Source organism: Gobio gobio, assembly GCF_949357685.1.
Source record: "Gobio gobio genome assembly, chromosome: 14".
NCBI lineage: Eukaryota > Metazoa > Chordata > Actinopteri > Cypriniformes > Gobionidae > Gobio > Gobio gobio.
In genome coordinates, this window is record NC_137107.1 from 29,826,678 (window position 1) to 29,848,362 (window position 21,685).

Consider the following 21,685-nt stretch of genomic DNA (forward strand, 5'->3'; position numbering starts at 1 on the left):
CAAACCTCTGATTGTCAGAGTAAGTCTTCCTCAGATGCTTCTCTAGTTCTCTTAAGGGTACTTTGAGGGTCCCAGTTTTCTCTTTGCCAAAGAGGTCTTTGACGAACTTATAGGGATCTCTGTAGAAGGCAGTCCTCGTTCGTTCCTTCTTCTTATGTTGCTTTCTAAGGCATTCTGCTCTACGCAGTGTTGCAATACGCTGCTTGATGTCTCCCTGTAGTGCCTCAAGTCCTTTCCTTTCCACTTCTGTGGCCTTCCTCCATTGTTTTCTCAGATTCCTTCTTTCTTTCACCAATCGCTCAATCTCTTGTTGTCTCCTAGACTTGATATTGACCAATGGGTTCTTCTGCGTCCCAATGTTTGGGGTTGTACTTTTCACCCCAAATCTCTCTGCTCCATAGCTGTAAATGATCTCTCCGATCTTGTCCAACCTTCTTTCCACGCCCCCTTTCAGACCTTCTAGAAGATGGACGAGGTCTGTGTCTGTGGTTTCCCACTCCTTTTTCTGGCAGGATTTAGGCCACAAGATTTGAGGCTTCCGTCCGTTCATCCTCCTCTCTACTGCTGTCTGTGGCTGGATGGGCTCTGGACTCATGTCCGTTGGTGGCTCTGTGCTTGGTTGAGCTTTGTCTGGGGTTCTGATACCCTGTGGACTGTGGTGAATATCCTGCCACTGGGCTTCACTCGACTGATTTGCCCTACCTCTAAGGAAGTAGTGGTCAATGCGAGGCCCCTCGCTAGGCTCTCTCATGCACTTTTTTCTGCCCTGGTGGATCTTGAGACCCTTCTCTGATGTTATCTTTTTCCAGCCACAGGTGCAGCTTTGAAACTTGTGTTCTGACCTTACTGTTACCTCATCAACTCCCGTGCTGAACATTTGATTCATAGTCGTTTCCATTCCAGGGTCTGTTACCGTGTGATCCACCGATGAGTCATCTTCCGCCCCCGCTCTCGCAGACTCAAGGGGTATTTTTCCTTTTAAATTTTTCGTAGCCATAGTTGGTTGGATCCAAGTCACAATGTAGTGCAAGAATCCTGCTAACATGGGTAGCTAACCCATGCCAGCCCCGTTGGGGTCTATTCCCTCCTGCCAGCAGTCTCTTCAGGCCGTCACCAGGTCTTTCCCGGGTTGTCAGCTGCCCTTTCGCAGCAGTCACTGGTTTTGACACCAGACATCAGGATTTTTAATAGGACTAGTTGTTAAGGATCCCTAACTTTCAGCACAACAATTGAATGGGGATGTAATCTTGTGTGGGGTGAAATTTGCACAGATCTCGTGGTGCCACCCGTGCGACACATCTTCAGTTGTGTGCCCGACCTCATTGGGTGTTTCGGCCACTTATCACAAGACACCCTCTGCCGGGATTGGCCCACCACGAGTTGATCAGACCCGGGTGTGTGTCGCACGGTAGTGGCACCATGCAATCATTTGGCAGCCCATGTTGCGTCCATACGTTTCAGCCACAGCCAGTGACTGCTCCGTTCCGCTGCAGTGGCAAGTTCTTTGATTGCCCTCCGTTGGGACTGCCCTCTGATCCCTACTTCCTTCAAGAGCCTTGTGGTAGAACTGAACATTGAATAAAAATTCAATGTTTTGCCATAAAGAGGAAGTTGTTGTAACTCATACAATGTCCGATCTGCCCCAAACTTCATATGTTTTATTAGAGTCCTGACCTGAAGACATCTACATGCCAATATTCAGTTATAGTCATAGCGCCACCTGCGGGAAACAGAAAATGTCATGTTTTACCCGGTGATTAATTTATCATTGAGATTTAGCCAGAACAACGTAATATGTGACCAATCACAGAAAGTAGGGACACACGTTGGTTCTGGGGCATTTTGAGTTATTCACCGACTCTGAAAGTGTAGTCTCCAAGCTTTCCAACGATGTGTAACACATGGAAATCTAATATTTAGAAAAGTTGTGGCCATTTGAAAGTCGGCACTCAAAAAAGGTCAAAAGGGAGATATCGGCCTGTAAAGATTGTGCAGTTCTCACCTGTTCTCACCTGCTGGGAGTGACAATAGGGCTCATTTACATCTCATTTAGATGAGCCATACCCCCTGTAAGGACCGCATACTATTAATAATAAAGGATAATTTGCATTGTAAATGTCAGTAATTTATCTTTTTTGAATTTTATAAAAATGATTTAGAGGCTGAAATATGTGTTTTATCTTTTTATAACCTTTTTTGTCAAAACTCTATTTGAACTTGTGCATTGTAGATAACGTTGCAAGACACTCCTTTACAATCTGGCGATCATTTTTAATGTTATTATTTTAATGTTTATGTAAATAAAAAGTACATATTGATGCTAATTTTATTTGTTATTTGCTGGTGTTCTACATAAAACTTGGTGAATTGATTTCATTGTGTATTATTAGGACTTTTTGAATGGGATTTACGTGGGCTAAGTCATTCACACCAGTCAATTCAAGCAATTGAAGCCTTATTCAGTTTAATAGCAGATGCTAACATTACCATCTAAAAGCCCATTACAGTAATGGGGTTTTTTGGCAAGTGATACAATGCTAACGATAACAATTAAAACGACAGTCCTGAACTAGCTAATAACATGTATGGTATGGGAAGGTCTAAACAAGGACTAATCATGAGATAACGTTTACATGTTCTTACAATGAACACAAAACGACAAACTTTGATGTTTATGGAAACTCACCCCATAAGAAACAGAAAAGTATTCTTGCAGATCTCGTTGCCTCCAATGAAATAAGTCGTTCGGGCACACTTTCTCTTTGTCTGGGTCTTCTTGTTTGTGGATGTAACCATCTCCGAAGTTTGCACTGTGCGTCTGTTTGCCTCTAAATGTCCAATTATTGTCCTGCCACTTTTCCGCAGCTAAAGAATCCAGCTGTATGTTGTACATAATGTCTGGAGAAAGCTTCTGGCTACAGGACTGTCTCCCATGCAGAGAGTTATTTTATCCTTGTGTAGCATTTACAGTCAAAGTTACGGATTTTCCCCATTTCTCTGTCTTTATCCCCATCAAATGTTACTACCGATATAGCCTCTGATATCTTATGGTCCAACTCGTCTGACGCTAGAGCCGGCCAGAGCTGCATAACTAAATAGCCACGCTTCCATTGGAGGGCGGGGGCAATAACAAAAGAAACACGCCTCTACTGCATGCTAGAATCTCCGAAAAACAAGCCGATTTCAACCTCAAAATGTATGCTTTTAAATATACCAATACTGCTATCTCAAACACGGAGAGGTTTCTTCGTGATCTCAACTAACAGATTCTGCAAAAAAAGCGAAAATCACCAATTTAGTAAAAAAAACGCTTCTTTCTCATTTTGCTCGAAAGTTGTGCTGCCGACTTGTGTCACTGGTTTCCGTGATGGGTCACATATTTGGTCAGTCTAATCTTAAGGCCTTAGCAATGTTAAATTGCAAAGATCTTGAGATTGTTGTAACTGCATACACTGTCCGATCTGCCCCAGACTTCACACGTTTGAGAAGAGTTCTGGCCTGAACACATCTACACGACAATATTCAGTTATAGTAATAGCGCCACCCACTGGCAACAGGAAGCAGGAAGTGACGTGTTTAACACTGTAATGCACTACTAGTAACATACTAAAATATGCAATTGAGTACTAAACATGCTAGAAAAATTCTAAAACATGCTATCAACACTTAAAGCATACTATTATTGGAAGTTTTGAGAAGTAACTCAAGCATACAATGTCCAATCTGCCTCAAACTCTACGTTAGATAAGTGCCCTGGCCACAAAGACATCTACACGCCAAAATGTAGTTATAGTCATAGCGCCACTAGCTGGTAGCAGTAGAAGTGTGGCAAATATAAATGACTGACGGGTGGTGGTGGCACGAGGACCCTTTCATCGCTGCTTGCAGCTTTAATTATTATTGTTATGTTATGTGCTTTGAGGCATAAGATTATTGAACGCAGTCTCTTGTGATGCTTTGCAGACTCTGCTCTGCGTTCCTATGTTTTGGAGGAGACATGGCTTTGGAGACGTTCTGAAGGGAGGGTGGGATCATGTAGCGCCTTAAGTTCAAGCAAAGCTCACGTTAACTCTGGGGTATTCCAGAAAGCTAGTTATGTGACATACCCGGGTATGTTTAAGGGTAAGTAAGCGTATAACCTCTACTTTCGGTTCCAAAAACAGAGGTAAATTTCAGGGTAAGTATAAGTAAGTAAGCTGAATTTACTCCCGGACGCATTTTTGGAACCAGCATATCTCGAGTAAGCAAGGTTTGGGTTAATCAACCGATAGTTCAGGGTATGTTTGACAGTAAAATAACCTTGCTTTCTGGAATACCCCCAGATCATCTCTTCCACTTTATTGCTAATTACAGCGTGAAATTCTACAGCATGAATGAACATCAGAAGGTGTGTTGAAAGATACAATAAAACTTCCCGAAATCCGTGTAATCACATCGTTTCAACCGTGGAAAGACTTCAATAAAACAGCTTTTAAACAATGTCACATAATGTTATATTTACCTCAGAAAAGCCATTCAGTGTTCAAAAACTTGTTAGTCAGCTAGAAAAATTTACTTAGAGAGGAGCATTTGGATAAATATATGCACTATATTGCATATTCATTGATTTTCTACCTAACCTGTAGGCTACTTCAATATAGATCTGTCATGTTTTTATGACAGCCACCATTTAAATGTTTATATAAAAATTAAATAAATAAAAACAAGTAGAAATGGCCAGCCCTTTTGCCCATTACAACACAACTTCTTGTGCTATGCTACTTATAGTCAGGCAGTTATTATGAAATGCACAATCTTCTTGTGTGCTATTGTGGCATGCTTTGTGACGCACACCCACAAACAGACCAGCCGCTGGGATTCCATTTGATAGTATTTAAAATGTGATGAAATCTGTGCCTTTAACAACAGATGTGAGGGAAGTGTGTACTGTGGATTTACATTAACAAGGACTTTGCAGGATTGCAGTGTTACTCCATTCAGTGTTTTATTACAGCGTCTGTGGTTAAGGACATGTCTAATTTTAATGAATCTAAATCTAACCTCACTCAGACTCTGTTTTTGTTGGATCAAGATGCACCAATGAAGGCGGCTTTGTTTGTGACCCCATGTGCTATTTTCTTCTATGTCAATGGGGTCATGCTCTTCACTTTGAGGAAAAAGACTGTTTTTCTGGAGACAGCCCGCTATATTCTCTTTGGTCACATGCTTTGTGTGGATACCCTCAATATATTTATGAGTGTAGTGTTGTATATATGTGCTATCAGTAGGCTTTTAATTATGAAAAATGTCTGTCTTGTTCTTCTCTTTGCTACAACAGCTCTCTTTCAGGTCTCTACCTTAAATCTGGCTTTGATGTCACTGGAGAGATATGTGGCCATCTGCATCCCTCTCAGACATGCAGAAATCACAAATTTTAAAAGAACTCACATAGCTTTCGGTGTTGTTTGGACGATGGGTTTGATTCAGTCCCTGTCTGAGTTGATCATTTTCTATTCCATTGATACTACAAACACAGCAATGAATTTTTTCTGCTCAAGAAATACTCTCTTCAGACTGCAGATATATAAGAAACTCGATATAGGTTTCACATGTATATTTTTTGTCTTAGTGTCTTTTGTTATTATCTTTACTTATGTCTCTATATCAGCTGTGGCTAAAACAGCCTCCGGTGATAAAATGTCTGCCAAAAAAGCCAACAAGACTGTTCTGTTGCATCTAATACAACTGGGTCTTGGGGCAGCATCCATCTTAGTTGGAGTTATTCAAGAAGCTATTTATGTTTATACTGACCTTGCGACTGCAGTAAATGTAATATATTTTTGCTTTTTAGTGTTTATAATTTTCCCTAAATGTCTAAGTCCTCTTATATATGGATTGAGAGACCAGGCCTTCAGCTCTTTATTTAAATACTACTTCACATTTGGTAAAGGTAAAGTCAAACCAGTTATAATAGAGCAAAACGTTTAGTAGCAATTGTTAAAAAATAGCACTTAATATGGTACCATATTTAAATATATTGGATATGTTCCTGGACATTGAGATAATAATCTGAGATAAAATGTAGTGTAATTTGTTGTAAAGATGTAAGTTGAATCAGGCTAAAATCAGACGAAATATGCAACCTTTTTGACAATCGGTTTGTTTTATTTTCACAACACAATGTGCCCATATGGCAAAAATGTTTTGTAATTGCTGGGGGTTTTTTTGTACTCTTTCTGGTCATGTGACGAATATTATTGCAGTTTTCATTTAGATTACATTTATTTTAAACTGTTTTGGACAGAATTAAAAGCTGAATGAACTGTGAGTAATGGCCTGTTCATTTTTCCTGATTCACTTGTTTGTAAGATCAGGAAAAAAACAACAAAATAAAGTGTTATTGTGGATTGAAATCTTCTCTTTCTGTCTTTTTGTTATGCCTTTCTAAATGACTGACAGATGTTTCGCAGGAGATATTCTTTAATTTTTGACACCCAGGATGAGCCATATTCAACATGTTATCAGCCCTAACATGAACCTTGAGAAATCCTGTTTGTCAAACATCACATTAACAAAATTACATGAACAATACAAGCCTAGGTATGAATATTTAATGTGACAGTTATGGGGGGGGGGGGTTTAAACAAGACTCGATAGCAGTGTCCAACCACACTGTAAATCGAATTAGTTAGACTTAGCCTATTTTAAAAAGCATGCAAACCAATTGTCTTAAACAACAAGTAAAGTGAAATAGCAGTGTCCAACCACACTGTAAATCGAATTAGTTAGACTTAGCCTATTTTAAAAAGCATGCAAACCAATTGTCTTAAAAAACAAGTAAAGTGAAATAGGAATAGTAGGCTATGTTGTACTGACACATGCTTAGTTAGTTTAGTTCACTTACACAAGAGTTCTAGTAACAAAAAAATAATATAATTTACTTTAGATCAAATTTAATTGTTACCATTGTTGTGTTTTTCATGCTGAATGTTGAAGTCTGTGTGTGACTCAAACATGATCCAAGATATTGTCACAAATATAGAGGGATTATACCAATCCAATTAAAAGTTTCACAAGGTGTTTAAGTTTTAGCAACACAGTTTAAAAGATCATTATTTGACAAGAAATATGGTTTTGTTAGATAAATATACACTGATCAGGCATAACATTATGACCACTGACAGGTGAAGTGATTAACACTGATTATCTCTTTATCACAGCACCTGGGTGGGATATATTAGGCAGCAAGTGAAAATTTTGTCCTCAAAGTTGATGTGTTAGAAGCAGGAAAAATGGGCAAGCGTAAGGATTTGAGAGAGTTTGACAAGGGACAAATTGTAATGGCTATCCGACTGGGTCAGAGCATCTCCAAAACTGCAGCTCTTGTGGGGTGTTCCCGGTCTGCAGTGGTCCAAGGAAGGAACAGTAGTGAACTGGCGAAAGGGTTATGGGTGGCCAAGACTCATTGATGCACATGGGGCCCGTGTGATCTGATCAAACAGACGAGCTACTGTAGCTCAAATTTCTCAAGAAGTTAATGCTGGTTCTGATAGAAAGGTGTAAGAATACACAGTGCATCACAGTTTGTTGCGTATGGGGCTGCATAGTGGGCATGTGAGCATCAGAATTGGACCACGGAGCAATGGAAGGAGGTGGCCTGGTCTGATGAGTCACGTTTTCTTTTACATCACATGGATGGCCGGGTGTGTGTGCGTCGCTTACTGGGGAACACATGGCACCAGAATGCACTATGGGAAGAAGGCAAGCCGACTGAGGCAGTGTGATGCTTTGGGCAATGTTCTGCTGGGTAACCTTGGGTCCTGCCATCCATGTGGATGTTACTTTGACACGTACCACCTACCTAAGTATTAATGCAGACCATGTACACCTTTTCATGGAAACGGTCTTCTCTGATGGCTGTGGCCTCTTTCAGCAGGATGATGCGCTCTGCCACAAAGCAAAATTGGTTCAGGAATGGTTTGAGGAGCACAACAATGAGTTTGAGGTGTTGACTTGGCCTACAAATTCAAAATAATGTTGAAATGTTGAATTGAAATTAAATTGACAATTCAACATTCAAGATGACTGAAGTGGAAGAAATGAGTGAAAAGTCTTTTGAAAAAAGTGTTTTATTTATTTTATTGGCTTGACAAAATGGTACTCATGTGAATAGTACAGATTACAAGATTTTTACAATTAATATAAGACATTAAGTAAAGTTAACTAAAATTTGTTAGTTAGAATCCCTGTTGGATCTTACAGTGCACGTTGCAACAGAACAACTGAGCATACATTTTATTGTATAAATGCAATGTATTTTTCATTTATGCATTAGAGGTCAAACAATAACTATAGCTGCATCCTAATTCAGAGGCCTCATTCTTCACAGGCTGCATTCAAAGGACGAATGTGTTAAAGACGAAGGCTGTCCCAATTCTAAGGCTCCTTTGAATACGGCCTACAAATGCACCCATCTTTCCCTGGGCCGTGAGGGTTCCAACGAGTGGATCCTTCGCAGCCCAGCCTATTAAAAAATGTATTGCGTGCTGGTGACGACTGGAACTACTTCATTAAGTCAAAAATCTAATTATTATTCTGGTTGTTGTATCAACCTTACATTTGTGGCCTATTTTTTTTTCATTAACAGTACATCAATACATTCATTAGAATATAACAAAAAACATTTTTTAAATAAAAAATGCAGAGCTTTGAAGAGTATACCATAAAAAGCATTGTAAAAGACTTTTAATTTTCCTTTTTTTTTTTTTTTTAAATGTGAATAACATTGCCATAACGTTTTGTTAAGATCTAGTCTTACAAAATAAATCATGATGACATTTAAGAGACCTCATTGCACCATATTCAAACAACATCATTATATTTCCCTTCTGTGAGTTTTTAGAAAAGGAAGTGCGTCTTTCATGACCTGAAAGCCTTTGAGTATCACGACAAACACCCCCACTGGAACTCCCCTGCACTTCAAAGTTAGTGATCGCATTAATTATTTATATCGTCTTTTCAGACTGACAAACATGTTTTTCTTTATACGATTGATTGGGAATAGGTATTTCCATAAAGAATAACAGCGACAACTCATTTTCAACAGAGATTCACTATAGGCTAAGGGTCTTCAGGGCCCAAATCCTTCACAAACACAAACGCTTTTCTTAATGAGAGGTTAATCTTACATGACTCTGGTGTCTTCAGTGCTCATGATCAATAGAGATGACATCTGGACATGACTCACTCATATTCAGACTTGGGTTGAAAGTGGCTGCAGCTGGGGACGTCCAACAGAGTTCTAATTCTAATCTGTGAGTCATCAACAGATTCATCAGAAGAAAAAAAGCCATTCACTTCTTCTGAAGGGTTGTAACTTGTGGAAATCAGTTTGATAACTCCTGGAACTTAAACATCAGTGTTTCCCTTCAGCAGTGAAAAATTAAAAAAAAAAAATATATATATTTTGCAAGTTTTTCCATGCATATTTTTAAGTGCATTTCACATATGGAATTAAGTAAACTGTACTTAACTAAGCTAAGTAATTGACAAAGAAAATAAGTATTTTAACTTAGGTTGAGTTATTTCTACTTAGTTTAAGATTTCTTTGCAATACTTTTTTAAAGCAAATAATACAGTATATATTATGTAGACGATACACAGTGACTGTAACATTCGATGGATCAATTTTCAGTATGAATGTGTCATTTTGAGTAGAAAATGAACTGAAATGATATGTCACAAAATGGTAAGTTACTAAACCTAACAACAAAAGCAATGATAAAACAGTGTAAATACTGCTGGAAAACAGCAACCTCATTAATTATTCAAGCCCCAGTGCATGATGGGAACACCATCAAAGTTGAGTAGTTTTCTTAATTTTATAATGTTGATATTTACGCTTCAATTTCTACAAGCTTGAATTGAGTACTAATACAGAATTTATTATTTTTATTCTTGCCTGAACTAACTTTTTCATGTAGAAATTACGTGTTTTTTCTGTAGTAGCTTAGCCTTACTTTTACTACAGAATCATTTTTACCAGTGAGGGTTATTATCATTAACTAAAAGTAAAAAGTAAAAAAAATCATCACTTGAAATAACACTCTCCCTTTGGTCTTTATTTTGTTAGATAAAAATAGAGCGTTATCTAAAGCCTAAATCATAAAACTGTTTTAGTTATTAGAGGGGGGAACAACATTGGCTATTGTCATACTGTCATGTTATTCAGGTCATATGAGAGGGCTGATAAAGTTACAAGGATCAAACCAGAAAACATGTAGAGTAGGCCTACCTGTAAAACAGGATCAAGCTTATAGGCCTAAAAGTCATGACATTCTGTTTAGCCATGCTGAAAGAAGTGCTTGCAGACCTGGTTGAGGCAGTTATGACTGCCAAAAAGATGAGAAAATGAAACTGAATGCATATATGGGCCAACATAGGTTCATAGATCACAATCATATATTGTTTCTAATGGTTGTAGATTTTTTTTTTTTTAACGAATATTTGACAAATCATTTAATGACCAGGCTGTCAGAGAATTTGTGTTAAAGTGCGTCATTTGCTAAGGATTTAGTCATCTTAAATATTCACATCGCTCGTTCTTATTAAACAGGACCTCAGGGTGCAATTCTCTGTCAACACCGACAGAGGGAGATCGTCATTTCTTCTTCATCTCAACAAGAAGTATGGCGGCGTACAGAAGGAAATTGTTCGCTGCTGGACTGAGGTTGTTTACTGTTTTTAGCTGTCTCATTCTTCAAGATTGTTTGATTTCACGAAACGTAGCTGTAGTGTATTTGTGGTTTATGTACAATAACCAATAATGGAACAGCAGTTGCCATAAACATTTGTTGTGTAAATTCGATCAGATGTTTTGGCAGCTGGTGTAACGTTAACGTTACATTGCTGCCTATATTTCTTATTTTAACTAAGATCTATTATTTAATACCTTACATTCTGTTTCATTTTAGCCTCGTGTGTTCAAACTGTCATGTATATGAAGCGTTGTCCTTGAACTGAGTTCCTGAATTATACATCTTCAATTGTTCCTTATGAACTTATGTCATTGTTTTGTGTAACTTAGCTGTGCAGCTTCCTTGATGAACAGAAGCTCCTGTCAGAGCAGCCGCAGACTGGCATTGCTGCCCACGCTCATCAGGAAGAACTGGAAGACGCTGAGTGTCACAGGTGCTCTGTGTGCTGTTCCTTTCATCCAGGTCTGCACCATCACAATATGATTTAAACATGGACTGCTTGATTCTTACAGCTGCTAATATTTAATAAACAAGTACTGAGTTCAAAAGATAGCATCATTTCTTCTGATAGAGGCTATAATTCCTCAGCAAGCAATAGCCGTCATTTCACCATCCTGGCTAACAATAGACCTGATATAGTCTGACTCTGAGTAACCCACTTTTAGCCAAAATAACCTTGAATTTTGTTACTTGTCATTTTTGCCTAAATAACTTGAGATGTATGATGTTCCATCATGTAAGCAAAGTCAACAGTGATCACAAGGTGTTTGGTTTCATTTCTTCGACATGTTTATGTTCTAGATGACTGGTCTATTCTTGGGCTATGTTTAGACGTCTTTTAAATGTTCACTGACAGTATTTATTAGAAATTATTTACCTGTGCATATTATTTTTTTGTTTTAATTCATGTGCACTTGTAACTTGTAATCAAAACAACTTGCAGCAACATCTCTTCTTTTCTCGGACAACATGATTTTGGCATGAGGGCGGGACAACCTGCCAATCACATGAGATCACTGCAGTAGCAAACCACAATCATCCAATCAATTCCTGATGGACAACATCAAGTTCCGCCCTACTTTTTTTCTTGTTCGAGAAGCCGATATACATCCCAAAAGGGAACAAAAAACTATCGCAACTCCTGTTTCATGCCAGCTTTAAACTGTTGACATTTCTGGTTTGACATCTCTTAAAATGGAGATTCAATCTGAATTTTATTTAATAATAAAAAGTAATGTTGAAAATATCGGAGTAAATGTAAAGCTGGCTTGGTATTGCATCTCAATAAAACGGCATGAAACCACTTTAGTCAAGCACATCTGCACAGGTCATCCATTTATTAATAGTGGCCTACCAAGGCGAAGGCTTATCTCATGTATATTAATTAGATGGTATGACTGAACGGCTAGGAAGATGGCCTAGTAATGTCAACACATATAATTAATATTTATAAGCTCAGTCTTCACCCTATATTACATGTCTGCCATTAGTGTTACTTTCTACTAAATTGGTATCTAAAAAAAAAACTCAGTTAACCACTCTGTTCTCTTTGTCTTGTTTAGAAACCTGAAGGTCTGTCTCATGAAGATCTGGTACGGAGAGCATCATCTCTGGTCACTGACAGTGCAAACACTTTCCTCTCACAAACTACTTTAGCGCTCCTCGACACCCTCACAGTTTATATCAAGGTAATCACAACTATTTGAACAGGCTTTTGTTTTCATGATTTTAAAAAAGTTAGCAAAAACAACATCCAACATACTTGTCTTCTCTAGGCTATAAACAGTCTTGTGACATTACACAAGCGATATGTGGCTTCTGTCAGCAAAAATACTCCTGCGGAGGAGAGTGCTTTCTGGCAGGTCATCCTTGTCCAGCGTCAGGAGGTAATGACTTGGAAAAACAGGGAGTTCATGTTCACAAGCTTTCAAATTAGAGTTATCCTTTACATGGTAGTTGTGTTTTTCTGGCATTGTGGTTATTAAAATTAATAATACACTTTTTTTAATGAAATTGATTGCAATGTTGTTGTTTATTTATTTCTTTAATTAGGTCATTGACAGGAGGATGGATTACAAACGATTTGAATCCTGCTGGATGACTGCCATCAATCTCTCAAAGCTGGCAGCAGAGACAGCTTTCAATGCAGGTAGCACTCCTCTTCTGGAGTAGCTGTTTAAAGGGTTAGTTCACCCAAAAATGAAAATTCTGTCATGAATTACTTACCCTCATGTTGTTTCAAACCCATAAGACATTTGTTCATCTTCGGAACACAAATGAAGATATTTTTAATGAAATCTGAGAGCTTTCTGTCCCTCCATTGACAGCTTACACAACTACCATTTTCAAGCCCCACAAAAAGTAAAGACATCATAAAAGTAATCCATGTGACGCCAGTGGTTTAAACCTTCGCTTTTATGAAGCAAAGTGACACGTGTTTTTTTTTTGTGCAAATATTTTTTTTACTACTTTATTTACAAAATATGAATCTCCAACGTGTGTTCAAAACAGCACCACGACGCATGCATGTCGCCTTGATGCGAGAGCACACATTGTTGCATGAACGCACATTGAACACGAATATTTAAGTGGTAAATTTAGTTTTTTTGTGCAAACAAAGCACTCATGTTGCTTCTTAAAATTGTGGTTAAACCACTGGTCACATAGATTACTTTGTCTTTACTACCTTTCTGGGGTTTAAAAGTGGTAGTTGTGTCAATGGAGGGACAGAAAGCTCTCAGATTTCTTTAAAATGATCTTCATTTGTGTTCCAAAGATGAACGAATGTCTAACAGGTTTGGAATAAAAAAATTTGGGTAAACTAACCCTTTAAGGTTATTAAGTTAACACTGCTTTACTCAACCGTTTTTATTAACAAATCTTTATGAATATCAGGATGTTTGGTTAATATTTCTATGAATAAAAAATAAAGCTATTATATAATGTTATTATAATATAGTATATAATAGGTATATTATATTATATTATTATATATTATATTATATACAAACTTAATTGATAACATCCAAGTCAACTGGTTTTATGCAAGTCAAAAATATTATGTAATATTGCTGAATTAACTAAAATACATTAATTTATACCAAAACAACCAATTAAAAAAACAATCAAGAAAAAAAAAACAGCTCTTTAAAGTACCAATTGCAGGCTACCACTTTTTACAGTGTTAGGCTGCACTTCTTTGATTAAAAATAGTACATTAATATTATTACAATTATAACTTTAAACACAAATACAATATAATGCTACAAATAAATTTTTAATTCGATATTTTAATATAATTATGGATAATTATAATATAATTATTATAATGTTATTTATTCCTGTGCTGACAGCTGAATTTTAGCAGCCCTTACTCCAGTCTTCATGATCCTTCAGAAGTCATTCTAATATGCTGATTTTTTTTAAATTATTATTATAAAAATATGCATGTTTATTGTATTTGGTCATCCTTTTAATCTCCTTTTTGCCTTCACTAGTGCATTTTACATTGACTTTTAAAAACATAAATATTCCATGTAGTCTCTCAATTAATATAAGGTCAAAAAGCTGCATGCTTAATAATTATAAAATAAAGAATTATCCTAGAAAAATTCTCCAAAGGACATGTCAACAAAAAGATTTCTTGTCAGCTACTATAGTGCTATAATGCACATTACTTTGAAACAAGCTTGATTTAGTACAGTGCTTCTCAAAGCTGTCCTGGGAACCCCCTCCCTCTACCCCACCATTGCATATTTTGGATGTCTGCCTCCTCAGTCACACCCTATTCAAGTCTTGTGATGTGTCTGAAATCGCATACTGTCTGAGTAGGTACTATATTTAAATTTGAACTTACTTTGTGACCGTTAAAGAAGTATGTTCTATATAGTGTGATGAATAGGTGTAGTATGAATGAAATTCATACGTACTACATCCGCCATGTTGTTGCTGTCACATGACCTACCAGCATCAGTTGCGTTGGTTCACTGGCATTCATACATTTTCCTCTCCCATGGCCTCATGGGATAGTAAAGTCAGTGTCCATCAAATGTGCACTTCAGTACTCGGCCGAAGTTGTAGGTCATCAGCGGACTTTTTGCCTACTGCTTTCGAATACTATGTAATTGGACATTTTGGATGCAGTGATGCAATCTGTACTAATGAGCTGATGAGAAGCACTGACATAGGCCCTGTCCCAAATGGCACACTTCATGTGCACTTTCGGTCTTGTGGACTTACAATGGCCACTGCGTGCACGTGTCCGTTAAGTCCACAAGGCCGCAGGGTGTCCCATTTTGTGGTCGATATGCACCCTCGATGCGCACCACTGCCGAGCCCGCACTGGTGCGGGTTACGCAGCGGACTTCTTCCCGGCAGTCAAAGCGGCGTTACATTGTGAAAGTGCGGACTCCGAGGAAGACCGTGAGGGTTTAGGGTGCCATTTGGGAAAGAGCCATAGAGACTTATTGACATTTGGCACCACTTGGTGGTCATTTGTTGTATTGCGCTTTTAGCCACATGTTGTAATAGCCTAACCCTGTTTGTCCTCCCCAGGGGCTGACCAAGCTTCCGTGGCAGCACAGAACAGTCTACAGGTCGCACAGTCCCAAGTGAAACATTTTCGGCAAATGATGCTGAAGGCTGAGAGAGAACTCAAAGACTCTAACGCTGAGGACAGTGAGCGGCATCAAAACCTCAACACTGGAATGGAGGATGAGGACATCCCAGATGCATATCTACGAGAGGACTAGTCAAATCAACACCTTTAGCACAGCTTTAATGTATCTTGAACACTCTGATATAAAGACCTCTACCACTATTGAAGCACACAATTGTATTTGTGCTTCATTAATACGCCCATCAGCAAGTTATTTATTTGTGTGTAGAAGTCACTCAGGACAAATGCTGTGAAATGTGCTACAAATCTGTGATGCAGCCAGGAGAATTTATATAAATGAATATAAGTATTAAATACCAAACTATGAGGGTAAGAAATGGGACTTCAGATCAGGTTCTTCACATTTGTTAGGAATTTATCATTATATTACAGTTTAATTAAATGGATTTAAATTTAAACTAGTTTTAGATTTAAAAACAGTTGTTTTATAAATTTGAATTTAAAAAAAACTCTTTTTACTGTATGAACAATGTGTTATCTATAATTACAGGCAGATGCTACCCTTGTGATTTCTTAATAATTCTTCAAATAAACATTGGAAATTGTTTTGATGATACTTTTTCTGTGATTTTTGTTATAGGCTATTCTGTTGTAATTCATTTATTATGAAACTAGATTATTATTTAAAAATCCGCAATGTCATTCTGTTTTTCTCATTCATCCCGATAAAGAATCTAATACTAATACTTTTTTAATCATCTATTAAAATGTAATGTGTAAAGACCTCCCATCTAGACCTAAATTTGTAATATCACAAACATTCACTTCTGTCTCTTGTTTGTCCTGTTAATTTTCTCTTGCCATTCTCAACAACAGTAATGAATCTGTCATCTGTCTAGTTCAGAGGCAAACACTTGCACCTGTTGTTTCCAGTGTTGTGGGCTAAAGGCTCATATCCATCATGTCAGTGGAGATGTTGTCTGTTTTGTGCTTTTCAGAGTTTTCTCTTTTCACTTATCACTTTTTTTAGTCAGCTCTCCAGAGTCAAGGTCATATGTCATTCCTTTGTCCTTTCAGATCTTAATCCAAACTGATTTATTGATTGTTTGATTCATGGCATATAACTTCATAATGCTGTAAAAAAAAAAAAAAAAAACTATTTAAGGAAAGGCTATTTAATAGTACTCAAATGGCTTGGGTCTTTTAAGAAGCACTGGTGAGATGATGTTCATGTACCATTTTAGATTGTCCTCGTTTGATGTCATGATGGATACATAGTGACAGAAAATTAACGCATAGGTCATGCAACAGTTTTCTAAATGTAGGAACCGTGGACACATATATAACAAAATTGTTTGTTGTCATAGACTTTTTATAGTTATGTTTCTTTGTTCTTTGATTTGGTTTCAACATTTAGATTTACAGACTTAAAATCTAGTTTTTTTGTGGTATGTATCACTGGATTTAAAAAAAAATGTCTTTTGAGAAGAGAGTATCTTCCCAATTAAAAGCAGCAGCCAGAAGGAGGCGATATAGGACAATTTATAGTTGACATGGTCTTCAGAACTCTTTTCTGTGTGGCATGTGGCGTTAACCTCATATTTTTTCCAGTCACTATTGATTGATTAATTGGTAGATTGATTGATTGATTGATTGATTGATTGATTGATTGATTGATTGATTGATTGATTGATTGATTGATTGATTGGTTGATTGGTTGATTGGTTGGTTGGTTGGTTGGTTGGTTGGTTGGTTGGTTGGTTGGTTGGTTGGTTGGTTGGTTGGTTGGTTGATTGATTGATTGATTGATTGATTGGTTGGTTGGTCGCTTGGTTGGTTGGAGAGACCATTTGAGGGGAAAATATTGAAGAACTTTGGGAAACAACTCATATGTCATTTATTTTTTCTGCTGGACACTAATTCAATTTACAATTTTAGTTAATGCTTAGAAAATTTGTATTAGTAGTTACATTAGTAGTTTTATTTTTATGAAAGTAATTTTATTTGTATTTATTTATTTTAAATACATGTCAGTCAGTCTCTTTTTCTCTCACTCATCCATGATTAAAAAAAATTAAATCAGTATTTTATACACTAATACATTTTAACCATCTGTTAAAATGTGATTTGTGAAGACCTCTCTTATGACCTAAATTTGCAATATCACTAAAGTATGTTCAATTGTAGATATAATTAATAGATTACAAACATGCCGAAAGGTCTTCACTAGTTTTTTTCCAAATACAGATTCAACATGACCCGTAAAGACCTCAGATAAAAGATCTCAACATTACCCGTAAAGACCTCATTCTGAGGTATTTTTTATAAAAGCAATTTTATTTTTAAACAATAATAATAATGAACTGAAAATGAGCATTTATTGTTTGTTTAGCTATTCTGGACAATGTGGCAAAGCCTGTTTCCAGCATCAAAAACAATGTGGTATTTATAGTGTATTCTTTACCAAACATTGGTCAAAGTGACATGAAGACAATAGAAGAGTCAAAAACACTGTTCCTTCCAAGTCATCGTTCCAAAGACTCTGACATCTTCATGGGAAACAGCTTACTAAATGGACAAAGTAAACTCGGCCACAGTTTATATAACTTGGTTTGGTTTTATCCTATCAATGTCTGCCCTCTGCGACCATTGTAATGGAAATTCATCTGTGATTACATGGATTTGGAGTCCCACTTCAGGACTTCACTAACATGCCAGTGTTGACTGAAGACTGAAGTAATTTGGGGTTTGCTGGACTAATCAAAGGAAAACCCAGTCGGTCCAGGCAGCAAACGTTTAGTTTTTGATCTTGCACTTTGTATTTATAAAGTAAAAAACTTGTTTATGGAATCCAAAATAAAAGAATGAGAATAAAAAGAATACTTCACATTGAGTGATGGGGGTGAAAACAAAAATGAGACAGAGCATGAATGAAAACAAATGCATAAACAGCTTCTCTGTCTTGGCATCACACCATTAGAGACACAAAACTTCTTTGAGGGAAGCTTGCCCAGTAACAAGTTTAAAGGCTTTTGCTGCTATCTAATGAAAATATCTGTAAATTAGACACATTTTTATTTCTTAAGGCTATTTTTGTCCCATGATGACACATGGTTTTATGCTTACATTTTATTCATAGAAAGGCCAAGTCAAAGGTCATACTGTTGCAAATACAAATATCTCTAAATTAGATAAAATGATGGCTATTCTTGTGATTCTCTGGTGTTTATATCCATTTTATATTCGTATTAAGTCATAGAACATAAAAAGACAACTGTACAAAAAGCTGTTTAGTTTAATCATTTATGAATATATATTAATTATTTTATGAACTTTTTTTTAAATAAAGGTATTTGTATGTATATATATATATATATATATATATATATATATATATATATATATATATATATATATATATATATATATATATATATATATATATATATATATATATATATATATATATATATATATATATACAGATCAGAGAAAGGTGTCAGAATACACAGTGCATCGCAGTTTGTTACGTATGGGACTGCATAGCCGCAGACCAGTCAGGGTGCCCATGCTGACCCCTGTCCACTGCCGAAAGCGCCAACAGTGGGCACGTGAGCATCAGAACTGGACCACGGAGCAATGGAAGAAGGTGGCCTGGTCTGATGAATCACGTTTTCTTCTACATCACGTGGATGGCCGGGTGCATGCATCGTGTACATGGAGAACACATGGCACCAGGATGCTCTATGGGAAGAAGGCAAGCCGTGGGCCATGGGCATGGGCAATGTAATTCTGGGAAACCTTGTGTCCTGCCATCCATGTGGATGTTACTTTGACACATACCACCTACCTAGGCATTGTTGCAGACCATGTACACCTTTCATGGAAACGGTATTCCCTGGTGGCTGTGGCTGATGGATAATGGGATAATGCGCCCTGCCACAAAGCAAAAATGGTTCAGGAATGGTTTGAGGAGCAAAACAACGAGTTTGAGGTGTTGACTTGGCCTCCAAATTCCCAGATCTCAATCCAATCGAGCATCTGTGGGATGTGCTGAACAAACAAGTCCGATCCTTGGAGGCCCCAGCTCACAATTTGCAGGACCTAAAGTATCTACTGCCAGATACCACAGCACACCTTTAGGGGTCTAGTGGAATGCATGCCTCAATGGGTCAGGGCTATTTTGGCAGCAAAAGGGGGACCAACATAATATTAGGTAGGTGGTCACAATGTTATGCCTGTTCAGTGTGTATAAATTTTTTATTTATTTATTTATTTATTATTATTATATCCATCTTAGTGCCATAAAAATACAGATACATCTGATGAGCCAAAACATTATGACCACTCACAGGTGATGCAAACAATTTTGATAATTTTCTAACAAGGTCACATGTCAAGTTCTGAGTACTTTAGATGATTAGTGAACAACCAGTTATGTGTTGGGTGCAGCAGAAATGGGCAACAGTAAAGACCTGAGAGACTTTGGCAAGGGCCAAACTGAAATGGTCAGACAACTGGGACTTTTGTGGGGTGCTCCTGGTCAGCAGTGGGTTAGTAAGAACCATTTCAGGTCTTGGAATCTCTACTAATGAGCTGATGTGTTTGATAATGGAGACAATCATCGATGCACAAGCGGTAACAAAGGATATCCGGTCTGAAAGGATGGAAAGTCTACAAGTCAAAATGTGAATGATGGTTATGGGCAGAATGTGTCACAACACAGAATACATCTCAATTTTCTGCATATGGGGCTGCATAGCCGCAGACCAATCAGAGTGCCTATGGTGACCCCTGGCCCTGTCCAAAGTGCTTAGAATGGGCATGTGAGTGTTGGAACTGGACATTGGAGCAGTGGAAGGTTGCCTGGTCCGATGAGTCCCATTTTCTTTTACATCACGTGAATGGCCATGTATATGTGTGCCATTTACCAGGGAAAATTATGGGACCAGGAAGCACTGTGAGTAGACGACAAGATGGTGGATGGAGTTTAATGCTCTGTGCAATGTTTTGCTGGGAATCTCTGGGTCCGGCCATTCATGTGGATGTAAATTTGACGCACGCCACCTACCTAAATATTGCAAACTAGGTACATCCTTTCCTAGATGGCAGTGACCTCTTTCAGCTGGATTTTGCACCCTGCCACACTGCACACATTGATCAGGAATGGTTTGAGGAACATGATGAAGAGTTAAAGGTGTGGCCCTGGCCTACAAATTCCCCAGATCTCAATCTGATTGAGCATCTCTGGGATGTTCTGGAACAATAATTGCGATCAATTGCCGCTACTCCTTACAACCTACAGGACTTGAAGGATCTGCTGCTAACGTCTTGGTGCCAGATACCACAGGACACCTTCAGGGGTCTTGTAGAGTCCATGTGTTGGCAGGTTGGAGCTGTTTGGTGGCCGGCGGATGACCAGCAGAATATTAGGCATAATGTTTTGGCTCATCTGTGTTTACACACACATTAATACATTTTTAACAACTTTTTTCTCTAAATAAGGCTATTTATTTTGTCATATGCCATAAACTACAGATAAATCTACAAAACAAGACTTTAATTTGTCCAAATAACTCTAAAAGGATCTCTATAGTCAGAACCTGCCTTGCTCATCCTACATTTTCACTTTAATACAGAGACAAACATCCAGACAGAGAGAAAAAATGAAACTTTATCGATCCCCTGTCACACATTAGAAAGAACTGTGAGACATACATCAGAATTAAGTTATTGATCATCATAAAGTTGTCAGTTACCGGGTGAGTAAGTCCTTCTTGAATTTTTTAATCACTTGGAGTACCTCATAAATAGTCCCTCTCTCACTGCCAGGTGAGACTGTGTGCCCAGTTTTCCTTGAATGTTTTCCCTCCTTTTCCAAATTAACATATGGTGAAAGAATGAGTTAGCAAGAAAATGTGCTTTTAGAATAATTCTAGTCCAAACAGCAAGGTGAAACACTGGCACAAGTTACAGCAGATGAAGAAAACATTCGATAAAGATGTTCATAAATTTTCAGTCTCCACTAAACATTAATTTCTAATAGGCATCCCTCACATTGAAAAACTAAACTCACCTGCGTCTAACAAGAAAGAGAGAGGATTCTTTCTCGGTTCATGGATAGTCAACAAACAACAAAAAAGGGATTTAGGGTTTAGGAACGATGATGATGGGCCAGAGACTTTGCAAACCAAGCCTTCTGGGTGCGGATGGACAAAACCTCTGCTGAATGGATGGAGTCTCTCAGTGAGATTGTTGACGAAGAGATGTTTGGTTCATTTAGGCTGCTGAAAGAAACAGGTCCTCGAGGAACGAGTCTCACTACTCAGTT

General features: G+C 37.7%; 2 protein-coding genes across 2 annotated transcripts; both read left to right on the forward strand.

Moving 5' to 3' along the window:
- Positions 1 to 5,010: 5,010 nt before the first annotated feature.
- On the forward strand, positions 5,011 to 5,967 carry LOC307137446 (odorant receptor 131-2-like; the record flags this gene model as incomplete). Its single annotated transcript, XM_079835105.1, has 1 exon — positions 5,011 to 5,967. The coding sequence occupies one exon, from the start codon at positions 5,011 to 5,013 to the stop codon at positions 5,965 to 5,967; it is 957 nt and encodes a 318-aa protein (XP_079691231.1).
- Positions 5,968 to 10,372: 4,405 nt separating this feature from the next.
- Positions 10,373 to 16,139, forward strand: diablob (diablo, IAP-binding mitochondrial protein b). Its single transcript, XM_079834960.1, has 6 exons — positions 10,373 to 10,708; positions 11,066 to 11,198; positions 12,299 to 12,424; positions 12,512 to 12,622; positions 12,789 to 12,885; positions 15,291 to 16,139. Exons 1-6 carry the CDS (start codon positions 10,668 to 10,670, stop codon positions 15,485 to 15,487), a joined length of 705 nt encoding a protein of 234 aa, XP_079691086.1. The 5' UTR covers positions 10,373 to 10,667; the 3' UTR covers positions 15,488 to 16,139.
- Positions 16,140 to 21,685: the final 5,546 nt, after the last annotated feature.

What these genes read in the sequence shown, in the direction of transcription:
- diablob (XM_079834960.1), top strand. Translation starts at nt 10,668, where the DNA reads ATGGCGGCGTACAGAAGGAAATTGTTCGCTGCTGGACTGAG. An exon ending in TCCTTGTCCAGCGTCAGGAG is followed by an intron (nt 12,623 to 12,788) that starts GTAATGACTTGG and finishes TTCTTTAATTAG; the next exon opens with GTCATTGACAGGAGGATGGA. An exon ending in AGAGACAGCTTTCAATGCAG is followed by an intron (nt 12,886 to 15,290) that starts GTAGCACTCCTC and finishes TGTCCTCCCCAG; the next exon opens with GGGCTGACCAAGCTTCCGTG.